The 20,716-nt window shown below is 35.6% G+C and overlaps 1 protein-coding gene across 1 annotated transcript; it reads right to left on the reverse strand.

The window, feature by feature from the left end:
• Positions 1–379: 379 nt before the first annotated feature.
• Positions 380–1,306, reverse strand: LOC143654984 (olfactory receptor 4K15-like). Its single transcript, XM_077126571.1, has one exon. It carries the CDS (start codon positions 1,304–1,306, stop codon positions 380–382), a length of 927 nt encoding a protein of 308 aa, XP_076982686.1.
• Between the last annotated feature and the right edge of the window lie 19,410 nt (positions 1,307–20,716).

A 20,716-nucleotide genomic window follows, 5' to 3' on the forward strand; every position in this document is an offset into this window, starting at 1 on the left:
AAAAACTGTATCTGCCTCTAATTTCTGGCATTAAATGAGATGATGAGTAGAAATACTTGCAAATTTAACACTATTCTGATATTTTAAAAATATGATTTAAACACCCTACATTAGTATTAGTTACACTTTCACATTTTTCAACTATGGGTAGAGGTAGCATAAATTTGATAGAACCATGAATTTCATAGAAAAGAAAGACATTGATCATTACAAACAATCTTAGTCTGAATCAAATAAGAATTATTTCATAAGAAAAAGATAAAGAGTCCCATTTTCGTGGTAGAATATTTCAAATGTAACAGTAATTCACAGAGAAAGGTGCTGTAACCTGGCTTTTATTATGAGCTATTATTTAATACAAGGGGAACCTGGGAGACTGTCAAGAACTGATCTGTCGACTCTTCAGTTTTCTCATTGCTGACATTACTTCTTTATTTCTTAAAGCATAGACCAAGGGGTTTAAAAGAGGGGTTAAAACAATATAGAATATTGAGAGCACCTTATCTGCTGGGAAGTTCCTGAATGGCCAGCCATAAATGAAAATGCAGGGCCCAAAGAAGAGGATTACCACCGTGACATGGGCAGTCAGGGTGGTCCGTGCTTTGGCCATGCCAGCTGAGGAACGACGTCGCACAGTGACCAGGATTACTGAGTAGGAGATCATCAAGAGCACAAAGGAGCTCATGGCCATTAGACCACTGTCTGCAAGCAACAGAGTCTGGAGGACATATGTGTCAGTGCAGGCAAGTTTGACAATTAGGGGAAGGTCACAGAAAAAGCTGTCCACTTTATTGGGGCCACAGAATGGGAGGTTAACTGTGAAGACCAGCTGACTTCCTGAGTGCAGAACCCCAATGACCCAGGAGCCCACCACGAGGCCTGTGCACTTGTGCACACTCATGATGGCTGCATAGTGCAGGGGTCGACATATGGCTACATATCTATCATATGCCATGGCCACCAGCAGCATCATTTCTCCCCCAGCAAAGACATGCTGAAAGAATATCTGGGCCATGCAGCCCTTAAAAGAGATGGTCTTGTGCTCCATGAGGAAGTCAACAATCATTTTGGGGGTGGCAAAGGTAGACAGACACACGTCAATGAGGGAGAGGTTACTGAGGAGGAAGTACATGGGTGTGTGTAGCACAGGGTCAGAGATGACTGTGAGCACAATGAGGAGGTTCCCCAGCACAATGGATAAATAGAAAAGTGTGAAAAAAGCAAAATAGAAAAGCTGAAGCTCTCGAGGACCTGAAAGGCCACGCAATTCAAATTCAGTCACTCCTGAGTTAGTTCCTTGTTCCATGATTTCCAATTTCTGTTCTTGGTTCAAAAATTTTCCTGTAAAGTGAAATGGAAATGGAAATAAGATTAGAGGTAGTGAGAGTAAGTGGGCTATGCCAGCTAGCGGCTCATCAAATTCCACTCAATATACTCATATCCTTCATCTTGTTAAGCCCACAAAAACACATTACATGCAATAATTTGTTTTACAGTTACTGTGTATCCTTGGCCTTCATATCTGAATGAAAACATTAGAGCTATTTTCTAAAATTGCAATTTTGCATTTCACCTATAACACGTAAATTTTTAGTAAAAAAGACAATTTAGCTCTAGAGTCAGACTGACAAGTTTCAAATTCTATGTTTTATATCCTGGAGGGGTGACCTTAAGTAAGTTAGTTAAATTTCTGTGCTTCAGTTTTTGCATCTTTAAATTGGGGAAAATAATAGTATATACCTACTAGGATTGTTGTAAGTATTAAAAGAATTATGAAACGTGAAATCCTGGCCTTCAGTTGGTGTCTGATTATGTTTGAATACTAAGTATTATGCCTTTGTTCCCTCCTCAGTTAAATATTTGCATATGTAAATTAGCATGATTTACAATATATCAAAGTCTGCACTTATTCTACCTAAAAGAGCACATGCAGTACATATTGTTTATAATTCTATTCAACAATATATCATAAATATTTTATTTTTTATTATAGGGTGATATTGATATTTCATAATAATAATAGTTAAATGATAAATTCACTTTTAGCTGAAATGTTATGCATATACAAAATTATTTATTTAAGATATAACATTATAATTTTGCACTTCAGAAATGTTTGTTTCATTACACCAAAGCTCACCACACTGAAATGAGGCATGAGTATGCCCATTTTTCACCTCAGCCTTGTTTGACAATATGTTACATTTTTTTTATCTTTGCTGGTTTGCTATGTGAAAATACATCATATTGATCTTTTAATGAATTCCATAAAGATTAATGGGGTTGACTATTTATTTACTCGTATATGAGATGACCATTTGTACTTTTCCCCTCCACAATTGCCTTCCCATGAGCTTTGCCCAGTTTTTTATTTGGCTTTTTACCATGTTTTATTTCCTCTAAGAACACTTTACATATAAGATATTATCCTTTTTGTACTTTGCTATTTTCTTCTTAGTTTTATTTATATTTTCTATGAAATTACTTAGAATATTTTAAAGAATTCAAATGTATAATTTTCCCAAGTGATTTCTGCTTTTGTTGTCCTACATTAAAAATCTTTTGTACAAGCAATATGTTTACATTTTTTCAAAAGAATGTAGTGAAAAGTTTATTAATTAATAAATTAAACAGACAAAATTTTTAAGCAATGATGTCTATGAAAAAATGTTAGGTGAAATCTTAGGAGTGATAATTTGAGAAGTTTCATCTCCAAATGTTACTCTATTGGAAAGGGGGGATGTTAGGGAGATGTGGATATTTAAAATTTTGAAGACGGAATTTCATTGAAAGTCAAGAGTCGATGCAAAAGCAGAAGAAATTCTCTCACAGATATTGAAATTACCACCTTAGGGTTGAAAAAGGGGTTTTGCAGCATGCCTCTGTCCTCTGAAACTACACGACAAAACTCCATTCCTTTTAACTCTTCATTTTGACTAATGCCATGAGAAGGAATCTGTTAAATAGACTAATATCTCTTTCATAACCCTAGAAACTGGACACATTTTATACCTTATATTAATTTTCTAATATAAACATCTTCAGACTGATTATATTACTTATTCATATTTCTACTAATTTACTGAGAAATTGGTGAAGTCCATGATGTTCTAACATAAAACTCTCCATTGATTTGCTTTTTTAACATTCATTAGCTTATTTTTCCAGTTTTGTATTTAAGAAAAAAATGTAACATTAAATATGAAATAGAAGCACAGTAAAAATCAGAAAAGAGATATTGAAAATCAAGACCTAGAACTGTTTACTTAAGAATTCACTTAAAGGTATTTCTCAAAAATACTATTAAAATTTTGAAAAATTACATACACTCTGAAACCTATAAACATAATAGGAATTATGGAAAAACAAATAAGTATATTATTCTGTCCCAAAATCTCTATGGAGGTGCATTATTGGTACAAGGAATAAAAATGAATGAAACATGAAGGGGAAAAAACTTCACAAGAGGCAAGTTGTAAGGCATTGCAAAATTTAAGATGGACATGTAAATTTATCCTGATAAAGATGAAGGAAGGTTGAGATTTTTTACATATGTGACACTATCTGAGAACTAAATTATGGACATATCAGCCACCAAATAATGGGAGCTAGGCATTTGTGAAGCCCATAGAAAAATAACATGGAGAACCTCAAAGTATGAAACCAAAAATTATTTCTCCAAATCAGTATAAACTAAAAATGACATAGTGGACCTTAACTGTTTGTAAATTGGCCATCAAATATTTTTTCTAGAATAATCTGAAAGGTCATTAAAACAACTAAATTAACCTAATAGAATAATTTTTTATATTCACTAATTCCCCCACTTGGAAAATTCCTTTGGCTTCATCCAGTTACCTAGAAGTGATCATCTAAATGTGCACGTGTGTGTGTGTGTGTAATCTAGAATGTCATTGGTGACCTTTAAGTATAGGATTAACTTTATATTATAGTATCTCAGTGAAGTTAAATAATTGGCCCAAGCCATATGGTAAGTAAGTGACATAGCTATACCTTCCTCATAGAACCCATATACTAAGTATTCTAAAATACCATGTTAGCATAACTAGAGCGTGGAGGTTAATGTGCAACAACTAAAAAAAATCTGTGTATACATTTCTAAAGAAGCAAATAGTTCAAGCAAAACATCAGCCATTCAAGTGCTGCATAACTGGAAATATAAACTCAAACATCAAGTGACTGAATCTGCATGAGAGAAATACACTTTTGCAGGCTTGAAGTTTAGTGGCATATGGAAAATAAAATACCTCTTTTCAGAATCGAAACAGGAATTCAAAAGTACTGAGATCAGTTCTACCTCATTGACTTAACTGGAGTAATAGGACATTAAATCAATATAGTTTATTTACAGAAAACTATCTGAAGTGGCGCAAGTATTAAAACTTACATGAGTCATTGCTGGGATGCCATATAGAATAACTTAAGGAAGCACAATTTGTCTGCTGTTTTTATTCCAGGAATTCCACATGAATAACCTGATGTATCATGGTAATATCTCAAGTATATTCTTCTTATATTGCTTGCAGTTTGCTTCTCCTTGTACTTTACATTTATATACGAGGAGGCAGAACTGGATGTATTTCTTATTGCTGGTAAATGTTGTCCCAGTGGGGCCATTGCTAACAAGCTCTTTAAGTCATAACTTAGAAGATATTATTTCTATTCAAGGAAAAATCAGGCTTCCAATCTATCTATACATTTTTAACAGCCTCTTGTAACTACTGTGGAATTCATTTTCTATGAATATTTACTCAAAGGTAAGATTTCTGACCATTTTCTAGAATTGTAATTAAATTCTCATGAAGCACATCTTATTCTCCCTGTGAAGTCAGTTCAGTCCCAATCACTGCCATTAATATTGATGTGAAAAATACTGTTTCATGCCACATTATAAATATTGTAATGTTAGGCATAGGAAAATGTTATGATATAGCAAATTATGAATCACTTAGCAAAGCAGAAAATCATCCTAGTTTTTCTACATCTTCCAAATTAAATTTAATTCAAGAAACTTTAAAAATTGAGTATCTGTAACATGCAGTAGCAAAGAATGAGAATTCAGCAATACTAAGACTGAGTGCTTATCTGTAAGTACTGTGTAATTTAGAAAGACAAATTAATGAAAATAAACTGAAACACAGTGCAAAATAGAATAATATTTGCATTATGAGAAGTACAAATTAAATGATGTGGTTTTCAAATGATATATGTTAGGAAAGATAATATTTGTTGATAAAATCAGCAAAGATGGAAGAAAAATGAAGAAGGAGGTAAACAGAAAGAAGAAGGAAGAGATAAAGTGTAGTATTTGTGATGAAGACAAAATGAGACTCAAAGATTTGAAAGGCAGAAAGGTTGAGTGAAGGAAGTTTACAAAATAAACAAATGTATGAGTAAAGAAAATTGAAAGTGATCCAACAATAACTGCTCCAGCTTTGCTAGAGATAACATATGCCAGAGAGTTTTATTGGACTGTGATTTAGAAGACCTCAAGAAACAGGCCTTGGAATTTTTCTGTTGAAAAAATGGAATGCTTTTCATGGTTTCAGTGCAGAAGGATATGCTTTAGGTTTATGTAGCTGACAGTGATTGAGGAATTGACTGGACAGAGAAAGTCTGTAGGTGAATGAATTAAATTGGAAGCTCCTGCAGAAGTTCCCTATATGCCTGTTGAAGTCCTGATGGGCAGAGACAAAGCAAGGATCAAAGTAATAGACACTTGAAGGATAATCAAATCAGACTTACCTGACTCTAAGCAAGGACCAAGAACAGGCAAGAAAGCCAGAATATAAAACACATAGGAAGGAACATAGGGAATTTCAAATCCAGGAAATGTCAAACCTGGATCCATGAAGCTCTGGAGGTGTTGTGCAGGTACCCCTCATACTCCTAAGGAAAAGGGAGTTCCAAATCTTCACCCACCTCCAATCTTCTGTCATTCATATAGTTAGCTCAGGCAGTTTCACATTTTAAAAAGTGTTCCAGTGATTATTTTTATTTTGGTTGAGAAATAACTGATTTAGTTCAGGGTCCTTCTTCTATGTATGTATGGAAGTTGAGTAAATTCCTCAACATTCAAAAAAATATGGAGCAGTTTTGCATACACATAGGGTCTCCTGACAGAAAGCCCACCCCTCTCTGCCATAGTGGACTGATTTATACAACCAACAGCTGTATTTAAAAAGCCAAAAAGGGTAGCTCCTTTTTATTATAATTAATATACTTCCATAAAAGAACAAGTTTTTAAAATAGTTTTCCTTAATAAATTTGAAAATCTTTAATCATTGATAAGGGCTGAAAACAAATGTGCAGATAAGATCAGAGAGTAAAGCTGTGTTTGAAGATACTATGAGCTTGTAGGCCATTGTATCAAGTGTAGTTTATGGTGATTATAATGGATGAAGTATATGGAAGGCTTTGGGCAAGGAAACCTATTAGGAGGCTGTTGTAATAATCCAAGCAGATGGCTTGAATAGAGATCATTACAGTAGAGATCATGATAAGTGGTCAGACTCTGAGGGTACTTTCAAGATAAAACCAGTGGGATTTGCTGAAATGTTTAATGCATGGTGCAAGAAAAACATCAATTTTGAATCCGAAGTTTTTGAACTGATCAGTTGGGAAGATGAAAATTCCATTAACTGAGAAAGATTTCATTAACCTGAGGAACAATTTTTGAAGACCTCTCAGGAGTTCAATTTGGACATGTTAAATAGTAAATGAGTAACAAATTTGAGTGGTGATAGGTATTGAATTTGGACTTGAAAGGAAAGGTCCAGTTGGAAATAGAAACCTACGTCTCAATACTATTGAAATACAAATAGTATTTAAAGCTTTGCAGTTAAGTGAGATCAGAAGTGAAGCAGGACAAATAATAAGAGTCCCAAGGACTGAGCCTTGGGGACTCTCTAATATTAAGAGGTCAGAAAGAGGAGGCAGAACTACGAAAGAGATTGAGGAGGAATCACCAGAATGATATAAATGAAGCCAGAACCAACCAGTGTTCTAAAAATAAAATGAAGAGTGCTTCAGGAAGGAGCACGAGATCAGCTAGAACTTAGTTACTACTGACAGTTAAGCAGCAAGAGGACAGAAATGACTTCAGGATTTAACAATATGGAGGCCACCAGTGGCTGTGAAAGTTGTTCTTTACATGTAAGATACTGAGAAAGATTCTGAGAAAGAGTAAAATTGATTACATGGGGGGGGGGAAATACTTGAAACCTTGAAGTCCATGAAGATAGCAAAAATAAATTAAACATAAAAATCTGCTGGGCTGTTTTTATATAAGCACGGTAAGATATTGTACTGATTTTCATCTATTAATCAATTTAAAATTCATCATCAGTACCATGAAGTGACTAGATCAAGTATTTAATATACATAATTAAAAAAATCTTCTATCACTTTGGAAAGGTGATCAGGAAAATATAGTTGAATAGTCTTGGATCTCCTTCAGGAATGGGCTATCTAAATCAACTTTTTAACTCTGGCGTATGGAACACCAGACTAATTATAACAAGTTTTGGTGAAGATATGGAAGACTTTGAATTCTCATGGTAATGAGGAAATGTAAAATGATAAAAGCTTTGGAAAATAGTTTGACACTTCCCTAAAAAGTTAAACATGCAGTTAAATATAATCTAGATCTCCACTCCTAGTTTTTTGCCTAAAAATATAAGAAAGTAACAAAGACTTGTGCACAAATATTTGTAACAACCATATTTATAATAGCCAAAAATTAGGCACAATTAAATATCAATCAATGGAAAATGAATAAATAAATGATATATATTCTTACAATGGAATACTATGCAGCAACAAAAAGGCACAGTATAGATACATTCAACAACACAGATGAAACTCAAATACTTACACTGAGTAAAAAAATCAGAAGAAAAAAGAATACAGTGTGGTGGGGAGGGGTAGGAGAAAATTTATAGGGCAATGAACATGCTTATCATTTTGATTGTAGTGATAGTATCATCAAGATATTCATAAACACATCTATATGTCAAATTTTATTAAACTATGGGCTTTAAATACATTCAGTTTACTGTATATCAATTATAACTTAATAAAGCAGATTTTAAAAATGCAACTACAATAACACTCAGGAATCTTACTTTTAGTTATCTACTGAAAAGAAATGAAAACTTATGTTCACAGAAAACCCTGTACACTATTGTCTATAGCAACTTCATTCATAATAAAAAATGAGAAACCAATCAAATATCCAGAAGTCTGTAAGTGACTAAATAAAATGTGGTATACCTATAAGATGGAACACTATTCATCAAAACAAGTAATGTACTACTGATTCATGCAATATCATGGATGATTTTTTTTTAGTTTTTGGCCAGAATATCCTTTCATTTTCAACACATCAGTATCCTTGCATTTATGTATATCTCTTATAAACAGTGTACAGTTGGATTTAAAAACAAATCTTCCTGACCATCTCTGTTTTAATTGGATATATGCACCATTTACATTTAATACAATTTGTTCCACTTATTCTTTGTTACTTTGGCCCTTCCATTCTACCTTATTTTGGATTAAGTTTAAATATTCCATTTTATCTTTTCCTATTGGCTTTTTAGTTATATCCTTTTTTTTCAAAGGTTGCTCCATGAACTACAATATGCATTCTTAACTTACTACAGCCTATGTTGAATTACAATTATATGAATTGTACATATAATCTACGAAATTCAATATTATAATTCCATTTATCTTCTTCCAGTTTTATGTGATATTTTATCATATATTTAGCTATTACATACTTTACAAACTCTATACTGTAACATTTTTATTTTTGCTTTCAACAGTCAAATGTTCAAGAAATTAGGAAAAAACATTATTTTTATTTACCTTTTTCAACCATTTCCACTACTCTTCATTCCTTCCTGTAGATCCAAGTTTCTATTTTGTGTCCTTTTCTTTCAGCCCAAAGAACTTCTTTACATATTGTTATAATGTAGGTTTTCTGGTGAAAGATTATCTCTGCATTTGTTTATCAGGTAATATACTTAATTTATCTGCATTTTGAAGGATATTTTCACTGGATGTAGAACTAACAATTTCTGTCATTCAGCACTTTTAAAATGTCTTTTCATTTTCTCCTTGTTTCCACTGTTTCCTATGAGAAGTTAGCCATAATTTTTATTGTTCCCTCGCTGAAACTTTGATTACATATGCATTAGACTGCTTGATATTATTCCACAGGACACTGATCTTCTGTTCAGTTTTTGTTTTTTTAATCTTTTTCTTTTTGCTTCACTATGGATTATTTCTGTTAACTCATCTTCAAATTTCCTTATCCTTTCTTTCTCAATGTACAATCTCTGATTGAACCCACTCTGTTAGCTGCTGTAACATATTACCACAAACTAAAGGACTTAAAACAACAGAAATTTATTCTCTTACAGGTCTGGAGGCTAGAAGTGTGAAATCAAGGTGTCAGATGTGCCATGTTCTCTCTGAAAGCTCTAGGAAAGAATACCTCCTTGCTTCTTTTAGTTTTGGATAATTGCCTGAAATCCTTGACATTGCTTGGCTTGTGGCAACATAACTCCAATTTCTGCCTCCATATTCACATAAGCATCTTCCCTCCATATTTTTTGTACTCTGTGTCTTCCCATGGAATTCTCCTCCATAGTTGAGGCATGGATGGATTTTAAATATAATTTGCTAAGTGAAAGAAGTGGACCCTTATAAACCACACACTGCATGATTCCATTTACATGATATTTTACAAAAGGCAGAACAGCAGAAGGGAAAACAGATGAGTGATTGCCAGGGCTTGTGAGAAGGGGGAGAATTTATTTGTATATGGATAGTATCAGGAACCTTTTGGGGGATGGAACTGTTCTGTATGAAACTTTGTCATGGTGGACATATTACTGACCATTTTCAAAACTCAAAGAAATGAACACCACAAAAAGTGAATTTGTTCTTTGTTTTTAAAAGAATCATAGATAATGACAAAAAAACTTTACTCTCTTAACCCAGCAAAAGTCAAATAAGTTGATGGAATACTAAATGTTCAATGTGGATAGAATGTTAGGACAATTAAAAAAAGAAAAAAAAATATTAGAGATTAAGGAAAATCAAAAGAAAATAATGAGAAATATTTATTTAATCATTAAATGAGGTGATTAAAATTGCTTAAAAATGTAAAAGTCTGCTCAGTATGTAGGGAAATGCTATGAAAAGCAATTAGCAAAATACATCAAGAGACTTCAAAATATTCATATATTTTGTCTTCCTAATTTAACTGAGAACTTAATGGAAGAAAAGAATGGTGAACTTGCAGAAAATACTTAGTAAATATATGTAAATGATAATTTTTATTTATTAATTTATTCTATAATTACCTGCATTTTTTCCAACAGATTAAAATTCACACATTTCTAGGCATTGTGACAAATGCATAGACGTTTGTCCACCATCACAATTACATACAGAGCAGTTCTAACACCTCAGAAATTCCCTGATGCTATCCCATTATAGACAATTTCTGCCCCCTCCCCACAAGCCACTTGCATGTTTTCCTTCCAAGAGTCTTTATTAAATTCATGGTTATTAAAAGTCAATGCATTTAGGAAAATATTTAAAGCATAACTTATGAAATATATAAGTTTATTTACAGTATGAAGCCCAAGTGACCACCCAAATCGACGTTTTGCTTTGTGCTCCAGGACACACCATCACAGGAGGTGGTGCGCCCCTCAGCCACTTTAGGGCTGCACAGCCTGGCTGGAGACTCCTCTCGGTGCTGCCAACCAACCACACTGTCACTGCCCACCCACGCTGCTGCAGACCCAGCCAAGACTGTAGCTGCCCCCTCTGCCATTCAGTTCACTGCTTGCATGCACCCTGTGATGAAGAAAGAGAAAAACTTTCATCCAGACCCAGGCAGAGTGGACCTCTTCACCCATATCCTGACCAGTGGAGAGAACCCGGAGTTCACTCCCAAGAGCTGGGATCCCTCAAGGGCCATTTTCTCAGAATCACCAGCTCTTATTCTGGGTCATGCCTCAGTAAATGTTCTACCTGGAAGATGAGACAGTGTCCATCTGGATGTCTGACTATTAGGGATAAAACTATAAATTAAAGTCAAGGGTCAGCCAGTGAATCCATGGTGGAAGCAGAGTGCCTAATGAGCCATCACCTGGCTGGAGACAGTCTCTCTAGCTCTTTGACTGGAAGTGGAAGGGAGGGAAAGAAGTTTTGTCTAGCACTTCTTAGTTTACTCAGGGTTCTGACTGCACTCTTCTTTCACATGTGGGCTGTGCTTCAGACTCTGAACAATGAGGTTCCATAACATCAGTGACAGATTCCTAGTCCAGTACTTAAGGTCTTACTAAAACCAATTGTTGGGACCCAGAAGCAGGTCTCTGACATTTGGCTGAGCCACATCAGAATAACTTTGGAGGCACGACCCCTTGACCTCATGTGAAATGAGGTCCAGCCTGTACCTACCTTATCTAATCCATCTTTATATGCAAAAGTTCTGCCTCTGCAGTTTCAGGCAGGTTAGTCAATGCTCACTCTGCTCTCAAAGACACTGACTCTGGAGCCTGAAGAGAGTGGTATGGAAAACTTTCTGATAAGTAATAAATGGTTCCTGGGACAGGAACTGTGAACCAAACTTTATGCTTTGCAGGCATGACAGATATTAAAAATAATCTTCTTTCTTATACTCCCTAAAGCAGTTCCCATGTGAGAGCACAAAAAATATGTGAATGTCAGTTTATTCTCTACTCCTGCTCCTGATGAGCTTGCCTTCTCTGACCCCACTTAACTAATTTCTTCTTTCTGTCATTTCTTAATCCTGTGTGGTACCCCTTCTTCTCCCTGTTCCCTAGGGAAATCCCAGCAACCAGTAAAAATGTAGCACTTACTACATTGGAATATACATTCAATGTGCCTGATTTGGTTCCCTTAACTAGTAACTTTTTTACCTTAATCATTTTCTAAAGCCATGTTAGTTGAACAGAAGGCCCTGTCTGTCTTTAAGGAGTACTCTTTGAAGAAGGGCTGGGTAGCAATGAGTCAGTTTCCTGCCACCTTACTTTGGCATGCAGGATGGACCATCCTGATTTTGACGATTTTAAAGGGAATCCTGTGTTCCTTTAACAATGCTTTAAAGACTCAAGAAGACTGTATTAGTTAGGGTTCTCTAGAGAAACAGAATCAACAGGAAACACTCGCAAATATAAAATTTATAAAAGTGTCTCAAGTAACCGTGGGAATGCAAAGTCCAAAATCCAGAGGGCAGGCTGTGAAGTTGACGATTCCAATGGAGGGGCTGGACAAACTCCACAGGAGAGGCTCACCAGCTGAAGAAGGAAGAGAGCCTGTCTCTTCTGAATCCTCCTTAAAAGGCTTCCAGGGATTAGATTAAGCATCACTCATTGCAGAAGACACTCCCCTTGGCTGATTACAAATGTGATCATGATTTAATTCTTTGAAATGTCTTCATTGCAATAGACAGACCAACACTTGCCTAACCAGACAAACAGGTACCACCACCTGGCCAAGTTGACACATGAATCTGACCATGAATAAGACTGTTCTAGTTTGCTAGATGCCAGAATGCAACACACCAGAGATGGATTGGCTTTTAATAAAAGGGGATTTATTTTGTTGGTTCTTCAGAGGAAAGACAGCTAACTTTCCACCGAGGTTCTTTCTTACGTGGAAGGCACAAGATGGTCTCTGCTGGTCTTCTCTCCAGGCCCCTGGTTCCAAGAACTTTCCACAGGGTGACTTCTTTCTGCATCTTGAAAGGCCTGGACTGATCTGCTAGAGCTGAGATGAGGAATGCCGAGCTGCTTGGCTGTGCTACATTGCGTTCTCTCATTTAAGCACCAGCCAATTAAGTCAAACATCACTCATTGCAGCAGACACGCCTCCTAGCTGACTGCAGATGTAATTAGCAACAGATGAGATTCATGTACCATTGGCTTGTGTGCGCAGCAACAGAACTATGTATGCTCACCTGGCCAAGTTGATAACTGAATCTAACTAACACGAAGACCTAAGGAAAGCGTGTGTTTTAAAGGAAGAACACAGGCAGTGTTGATAAAATATTTCCACAAAAGAATTGTAGACTTAAAATATTTTTCATATTATAGAAAAAAAACTTCTTCTTGGGCTTCTATTTCCAGTCTTTTGTGTCCAAATAATCTTCAGTCGCAATGCTGATTCCAGGAAAGAAGCTACAGTGGGGTATAGGATTAATAAACCACCCAGCCTAAAATTCCAGGACAATGATGAGACACTCCTGGGGTAAATTACATTCAAAATCACAGTGAACACATACTGTGAGTAGAGTGTCTGTACAGAATAAATGTTGCATTTTTTCTTCATTTTGTATCAGTTGGATTTGCCATTCTAAAATGAGACCACCTTGGAGAAAGTTGGGGTTCTACACAACACTAAGATAACATCATATGATTCTTTCAGATACTAATGCTCAATGTCTTCTGAAACAATAATCTGTTCACTCCACAGTCTATTGAACCAGTGTGCAGGCACCATGTCATGGACTCATAAATAACTGGTTCAGAACCCCTATACTGGGGGACTTGTCCTGTTTCTATGAGTTTGATTGCAAGTGTCTAAAGCATAATGTGTTTTATGAATGCAAATATTTTATGGATATAAAACTGCTTAACTATCATGTTGTGATGACAACACTAATTTAGAGCTAGAATGATGAAAGAATAAATGATATTTGCTCTAGTTTGCAAGCTGCCAGAAAGTGATGTACCAGAAATAGATTGGCTTTTACAAAGGGGAATTTGTTAAGTTGCAAATTCACAGTTCTATGGCCTTGAAAATGTGCACCTTAAAGTGAGGCTATAGAAATGTCCAAATTAAAGCATCAACAGGAGGTACCTTCACACAAAAAAGGCCTATGAATTCAGGGTTTCTCTCACAGCTGGAAAGGCACATGGTGAATAAGTTGATGTCTGCTAGCTTTCTCTCTAGGCTTCTTATTTTTTGAAGCTCCCCTGAGGCATATTCCTTCTTCATATCTAAAAATCCCTGGCGGCCTACTTTCTGTGGCTCTGAAGCTTTTTCCAAATGTTTCCTCTTTTAAAAGATTACAGTAAACTAATCAAGACCCACGTGGAATGGGTAGAGTCACATATCCCACCAATCAAAAGTTAATATCCACAATTGGGTGTGTCACATCTCTGTGGGTATAATCTAATCAGGTTTGCAAACTACCTACTCAATACTGATTAAAAGAAATGGCCACCTCCACCAGATGGATCAGGATTAACACATGGCTTTTCTAGGGTGCATAATTCTTTCAAACCCCCACAGTACATAACCAAATTCAAGTGAGTTTACAAAGCTACAAAAATAATGTGGTGTGTGGAGACTGCTGAAGTTCTGAATGTGAGAAGGAAAAAAAACATAAAGGCAGATGTGGAATGTTTGCAAATTATTTTTTAAATGGTGATTTAGACTATGATCTTTTTCATTGAGAGCACAAATCTTTGAATATAAAACATGAAAAAATATCACGGATTATTTTTAATGCTGAAACTAAATCTCACATGTTACTTCGAGCATTTTGCACCATGAATAGAAATTTCATTCTTAGTTTGGCTAGATGAATATTCACCTGTTTTTTATGAAATAAAATGCATAAAATCTAGGTTACATAGTAGTCTGTAAAACATGCTTTTACTGTTTTTGTGTGGCAGGCAAAGGACTCAAATATAAATATAAATTGTTAAATATTTTTAAAATATTGTAGCATAGATATATGCATAGTTAGAGAATGCGTATTTGTATGTAGCCTTTTTAATAAAAGTATTTAATGAAGACAGTATAGCAAATTTGTATTTTAATCAAATTAAGTAACTTTTAAAGGCAATGTTGGTCACAAGACAAAAGGCAAAGTCCCATTTCTCAAGTCCCCTGTCTACTCAATTCATCAAACCTGGTCCTGTAAGAGACAGCTGGATAGACAGCTGGAAGTTACATATTGGGTCTTCAATTTATGCATTGCTGATTTCACCTCTTAGTTTCTCAATGAATAGATAATGGGGTTCAATATAGGCATGAAAACTGTGAAACACAGAAAGGACCTTATCCACTGGGCAGTTGCTGAAAGGCCTAGCATAGATAAAGATACAGGGCCCAAAGAAGGGTGTCACCACGGTGATGTGGGCAACCAGGGTGTTGTGGGCCTTGGCCAGGCCTGCTGAGGAATGACGTCTCAAAGCGACCAGGATGACCATGTAGGAGACCAGCAAGAACAAGAATGAAATCATCCCCATGAGACCACTGTCCAAAAGCATCAACAATTCAGGGACATAATTATCCATGCAGGCAAGTTTGATAACCAAAGTGAGGTCACAATAATAGTTGTCCACTATATTTGGGCCACAGAAGGGCAAATTTAGGGTGAAAGCCAACAGGATCAGAGAGTGCGTGACATCAGTGACCCAAGAACTTACAACCAGGCCCATGCACTTGCACAAGTTCATGATGGTTGCATAATGGAGAGGTTTGCATATGGCTACCCTACCTGTCATAAACCGTGACTACAAGGAGTACCATCATACCACCACTAAAAACATGGGGCAAGAATATCTGGGCCATACATCCTTTAAAGTATTCAGTCTTGGGTTCAGGAAGGAAATCATGGGCCATCTTGGGGTTTGAATGTGTTGCCAGAAATACATCAAGGATAGAAAGGTTAATGAGCATGATGTATATGTATGTGTGAAAGGGAGGTTCAGAAATCACCATTAGAACAATGAAAAGCTTTTGTGGCTCACTGGCAATGTACAAGAAGTTAAAAAACACAAAAAAGAACACAGGAGTTTCCAGAAATTGGAGAGTCCAAGAACACATACTCAGCCACCCTACAGTAATTTCCTTGGTCCATGGTCTCAGGTCACAAGAAAAGTACCTACAAAGACATAAATTAATGGATTATTATTAAGAGTAAAATGAATATACCACAATCTTGAAGCATTCTTATCAATATTAATTTAAAATATTCTCGAGTTATTCCAATTTGGTATTTTTTCATCTGTAATTTTCACAAATATCTTCTTTGAATTATCCTTTCTAATGAATGATATCCATGAGCTGCAAATGTAGAAAATAAACAGCTCCATGTTGTAAAATTGTCACTTAAATCTGACCATCTGGAAGGTAACAATGTTAAACAAATAAATCAACATTACAAGGACTTCAATCATAGGAAGATGCTAAGGTATCCAGATTCTTGTACTGCATCCCATGCTTTGCTGTCTTTCATTAACCACTCATTTATAAGCAGCTTCAGTTCTTAGAGAACATCCCAGGAGGCTGCACTTACAAGGGTAAGATCTAATTTTTCCCCAGAGTTTTTTTTTCCTATGTTCTCTCTCTCTCTCCTCTTGTCTCTGTCTTAGTCTGTTACTTGACCACACAGCTACAACCATTATAACTGTTTAATCCAGATTGTCTCTGAAATTGTGAAGGCTGTTTTGACTTTGAAATATATGAGAATTGTAAACTGAAATGGCCAGCATGACGTTATAGAATATCTATTATGAGTTGATAATAGCCACAAGAGGCAAAGATCTTGTGCTGGTTTGAAAGGATGCATGTACCCTAGAAAAGCCATGTTTTAATTCTAATCCCATTTTGTGAGGGCAGCTCATTCTTCTAATTCTTATTCAGTACTGTATGTTTGAAACTTTAATTAGATCATCTCCCCGGAGATGTGACTCAATCAAGAGTGGTTATTAAGCTAGATTATGTGGAGATGTGTCTCCACCCATTCTAGATGGGTCTTGATTAATTTAATGGAATCCCATAAAATGCAGATGCAGAGAGAGCAGAGAATGCTGCATCACCACAAAGCAGGGAGTCCACCAGCCAGTGACCCTTGGGAATGAAGAAGAAAAATGCCTCCTGGGGAACTTCATGAAACAGGAAGCAAGGAGAAAGCTAGCAGATGATGCCATATTCACTGTGTGCCATTCCAGATGAGAGAAATGCTGACCATGTTCACCACATGCTTTTCCACTTGAGAGAGAGAAACCCTGAACTTCATTGGTCTTCTTGAATCAAGGTATCTTTCTCCGGGTGCCTTTGATTGGACATTTTTGTAGATTTGTTTTAATTGGGCCATTTTCTCAGACCTAGAACTATAAATTAGCAACTTATTAAATTCCCTTTTTTAAAAGCCATTCCATTTCTGGTACATTGCATTCTAGCAGCTAGCAAACCAGAACAGATTTTATTTAAATAATATAGTTGAAAAACAGATCATTTGAAGACTGACTGTAACATTTTATTGCAAATGAATGGTTAATGAAAGACAGCAAGGCATGGGATGCAGTGCAAGAATCTAGATACCTTAGCATCTTCTTATGATTGAAGTCCTTGCAATGTTGGTTTGTGATTTGTTTTAAGAGTCTTAAAAAAGAATTATATCCAAGGCATAGAACCTGTAGGTTTTGACTAGGATTTCTCTGACAGGATAAAATAGGGCACAGTCTTTGAAATTATCTAACAACATGGTGCATTCTCTTAAGTAAGATTGTTATTAAAATACGATTTGTCAATAGATGCAAAATAATTCATTACTCCCTGTGTTTTCTGTGCTGCTTCTTTGGAATAGCACAGAAAAACTTTGTATGGAAGCATATTTTGATGTGAGTATTCATCATAAATGTGTTCAAAGTGTAAGAATCTAAACTGAAAAGAAGGCAGTTTGCTTCTGTTTTGTTTTATAATGAAGAAGATGGGCACCCTTCATTTTCTATGGTATAATTAACAGTATCACCCTGTAAAAGTTCGTGGAGAAAAAAAGAATTGTGTAGTGTGGGCAATGGTGGCTCAGTGGCAGAGCTCTCACCTGCCAAGCTGGAGACCCAGCTTCAATTCCAAGTGTCTGCCCAAGTAATAAAAAAAATAAAAATTAAAAAATAGAAAAAGAAATTGTATTGGTGCACAACACTTTACCTTGAAGTGCATTTACACTTAAACTTTTTTGCAAAATTCTGATGAGGGAGAGATTATTGTCTCCATTTTGCATACAAGGAAACTGAGACTCAGAAAGATTAATAAATTCAAGTTTATCCAACCAGCAATAACAGATCCAGAACTCATCCCAATCTTCAAGGTCATTTCTCTTTAAGTTGAATTGATAGTTGAGTCTCTAAAGGAAACTTTTAGGTATGGCTTAATATAGCATAACACCAAAGGATTCACCCAGATAGGAAAAATGACAGTTTAACTAAGGTAGTTAATGTAAAATCCTACTAAATATTCTAAAGATGCTCATTTAGGATGAGTATTCATAGATGAACTTCATAATAATCACTATCTGTGTTTTAAAATTTATGAAGTATTGAATGTTTTGTTTTCCAAAATGGTTAAATATTTTTGCTTAAAATAAATTTTAGCTTATGACTTCTTAGGTTGGAAAATTTCATTCTTTGATAATATCCACTAAATGGGTTTTTGCTGCATTACACTTTTCCAATATATTGCCAAATCTTGACTATAAAAAAGGATCGAGTGAGTGAGCAATTCATACCTTGAAAAAATAAAGGACATTTAAAACTATCCTTGCCACTTAGAGTAAGAGGTGGAATCATGCCTGGAGCATTCTTTTGTAGGGCCAGATGCTTTCATCCAATAGGAGCAAGGATAGGTTTTAAAATATTGAGAATAGAACTCTTCTTGGTCTGATCAGTCTCTTATGAAAAGGTGACTGTGTTTTAGTGAAGGGGAAAGTGACATTAGTGGGGTGTAGGGAGAGGAGAAAGAAAAATTTCAGAAATCCTCAGTGAGTGCCATTCACATATCAGCTGAAAGTCATTTTTGTCTGAGTACTGGGTTGGGCTGGAATAAACATTAGTATTCTTTGATATAGTCCCCTCTATTCAGCATATCTGAATGAAAATCTTAGAACAAAAAAGTATCAGTTCAAATATAATAGAAACTCCTGCTGAAATTATTTTACATCAAACCACCATCAAATTTTATTCACTACTAACATGAGTGTAAGTATTTTGTTGTTGACACAAAGGAATGTGTGAAAAATGATATATAATAATCCATTTATCCAATTTTTCTTTCTCTAGTTAAAGTTCTAATTTAAATTTTCCAAGAGAAAATCTCAAAAAAATGGATGAAGCAAAAGGTTTTCATAAAAAAAAAATACCAGATTTTTGCTTCTATCAAATGAAGTTTTGAGCTCAGAGATCAGACCTAAAATACATTTTGTCTTCTGTTTTGTTTTTTACAGAAAAAGATTGGCTCACTTAATTTTCTTCTTTAATTCACTCTTTTCTCCTGTATCATTCATTCGCTTCTTTCAAGAATGGGAATTAAAATTGGACCGTGGGATGATGGATGTGTTTCAGGAGACTTCTTGCCTTTAGATATTTGCTGCCTTTTTGAATAAGAAATGGCTTATGTTCAGAGTGGCAAATCACTTCCAGCTTTCCCTAAGCTCCCAGAGATACTCCCTGTGTTTCATCAATTACCAGGAACATGACCTGTGTATCTAATAGGTTGGGGAACTTTTGCACATGGAAGGATTCTTGAAATACTCCATGAAATATTGAATTGAAGCTTTAGTGATATTTACTACCTTAGTAGGAATATTTGAAAAATTCAGCAGGCAACATCTGATAATATATTTTAAATTTCTCTCTTAATATAAATGTTAAACATTGTTACTAGTTCAGCAAATGCAAATATATTTGCATTCTTAGAATAAACCCTACTCAATTATGGTGTGTTATAAGAAAATATAATAATCTGGATTGATGTACTAATTTTATTTATGATTTTTGCATATGGTTTTAAAAGTGAAATGGACCTTTAGTTTTTTTCAGTACTTGTGCTGGTATTATAGGTTCTTTGGTGGTTTGGAAGAAGATGTACATAAAAATGAATGTGACTTTATGACTTTTATAGGGTTAACCTCTGAGTTCTCTTCCAATGTGTTTCATAGATATTGGCATCTTTAGGTTTTTACCTCTTAGGGAAATTTGATAATTTATACTTTCTTAAGAAATAAAAAGAAGAGTGAAGTCCAAGATGGCGGCTTAATGAGGTATGGGATTTAGTTCTTCCTGCAGACCAGCTAGTAGATGGCCAAGGACAGTACAGAACAACTGCTGGGGCCACCTCAGTGACCAGACACACAGCATATGTCCAGTCTGTAGAAACTGGACCAGCTACAATCCCAACTAGAAACACTTCTCAAGATTCAACTCCCCAGGCAAGGTGGAATTAAGCTTCTTTGAAAGGGAAAGAGACTGGCCAGGTAAAACAAAATAATTCCCTGGAGGCTGTGTATTCTCCAGGAAAGGGGTGTGGCCCAGCTCATGTGGAATCCCTTCCTCAAGGAATTCAGATGCAAGGGTCTGGAAAACGGAAGTGATTAAAGCCAGACTACAACTTTTCCTCTGCTCAACCATGCCCCACCAGGGAGAGTCTGCTAAAGTTAAAGGTACTACATCACTTTATGCTGGTAGGACCCACTGCAGACATGCACCACATACTGAGCAGGATAGGAAAAACACAGAGTTTGATGCCAGTGACTCTTTCCTTCTGAGAGGATACTATTCCGTTCTGGGAAAATCTGACTGGGGTCTATAATACCTAAGTAGACCCTAGTAAGGAAAAAAAAAGGACACTA

Source organism: Tamandua tetradactyla, chromosome 14 (genome assembly GCF_023851605.1).
Source record: "Tamandua tetradactyla isolate mTamTet1 chromosome 14, mTamTet1.pri, whole genome shotgun sequence".
Lineage (NCBI taxonomy): Eukaryota > Metazoa > Chordata > Mammalia > Pilosa > Myrmecophagidae > Tamandua > Tamandua tetradactyla.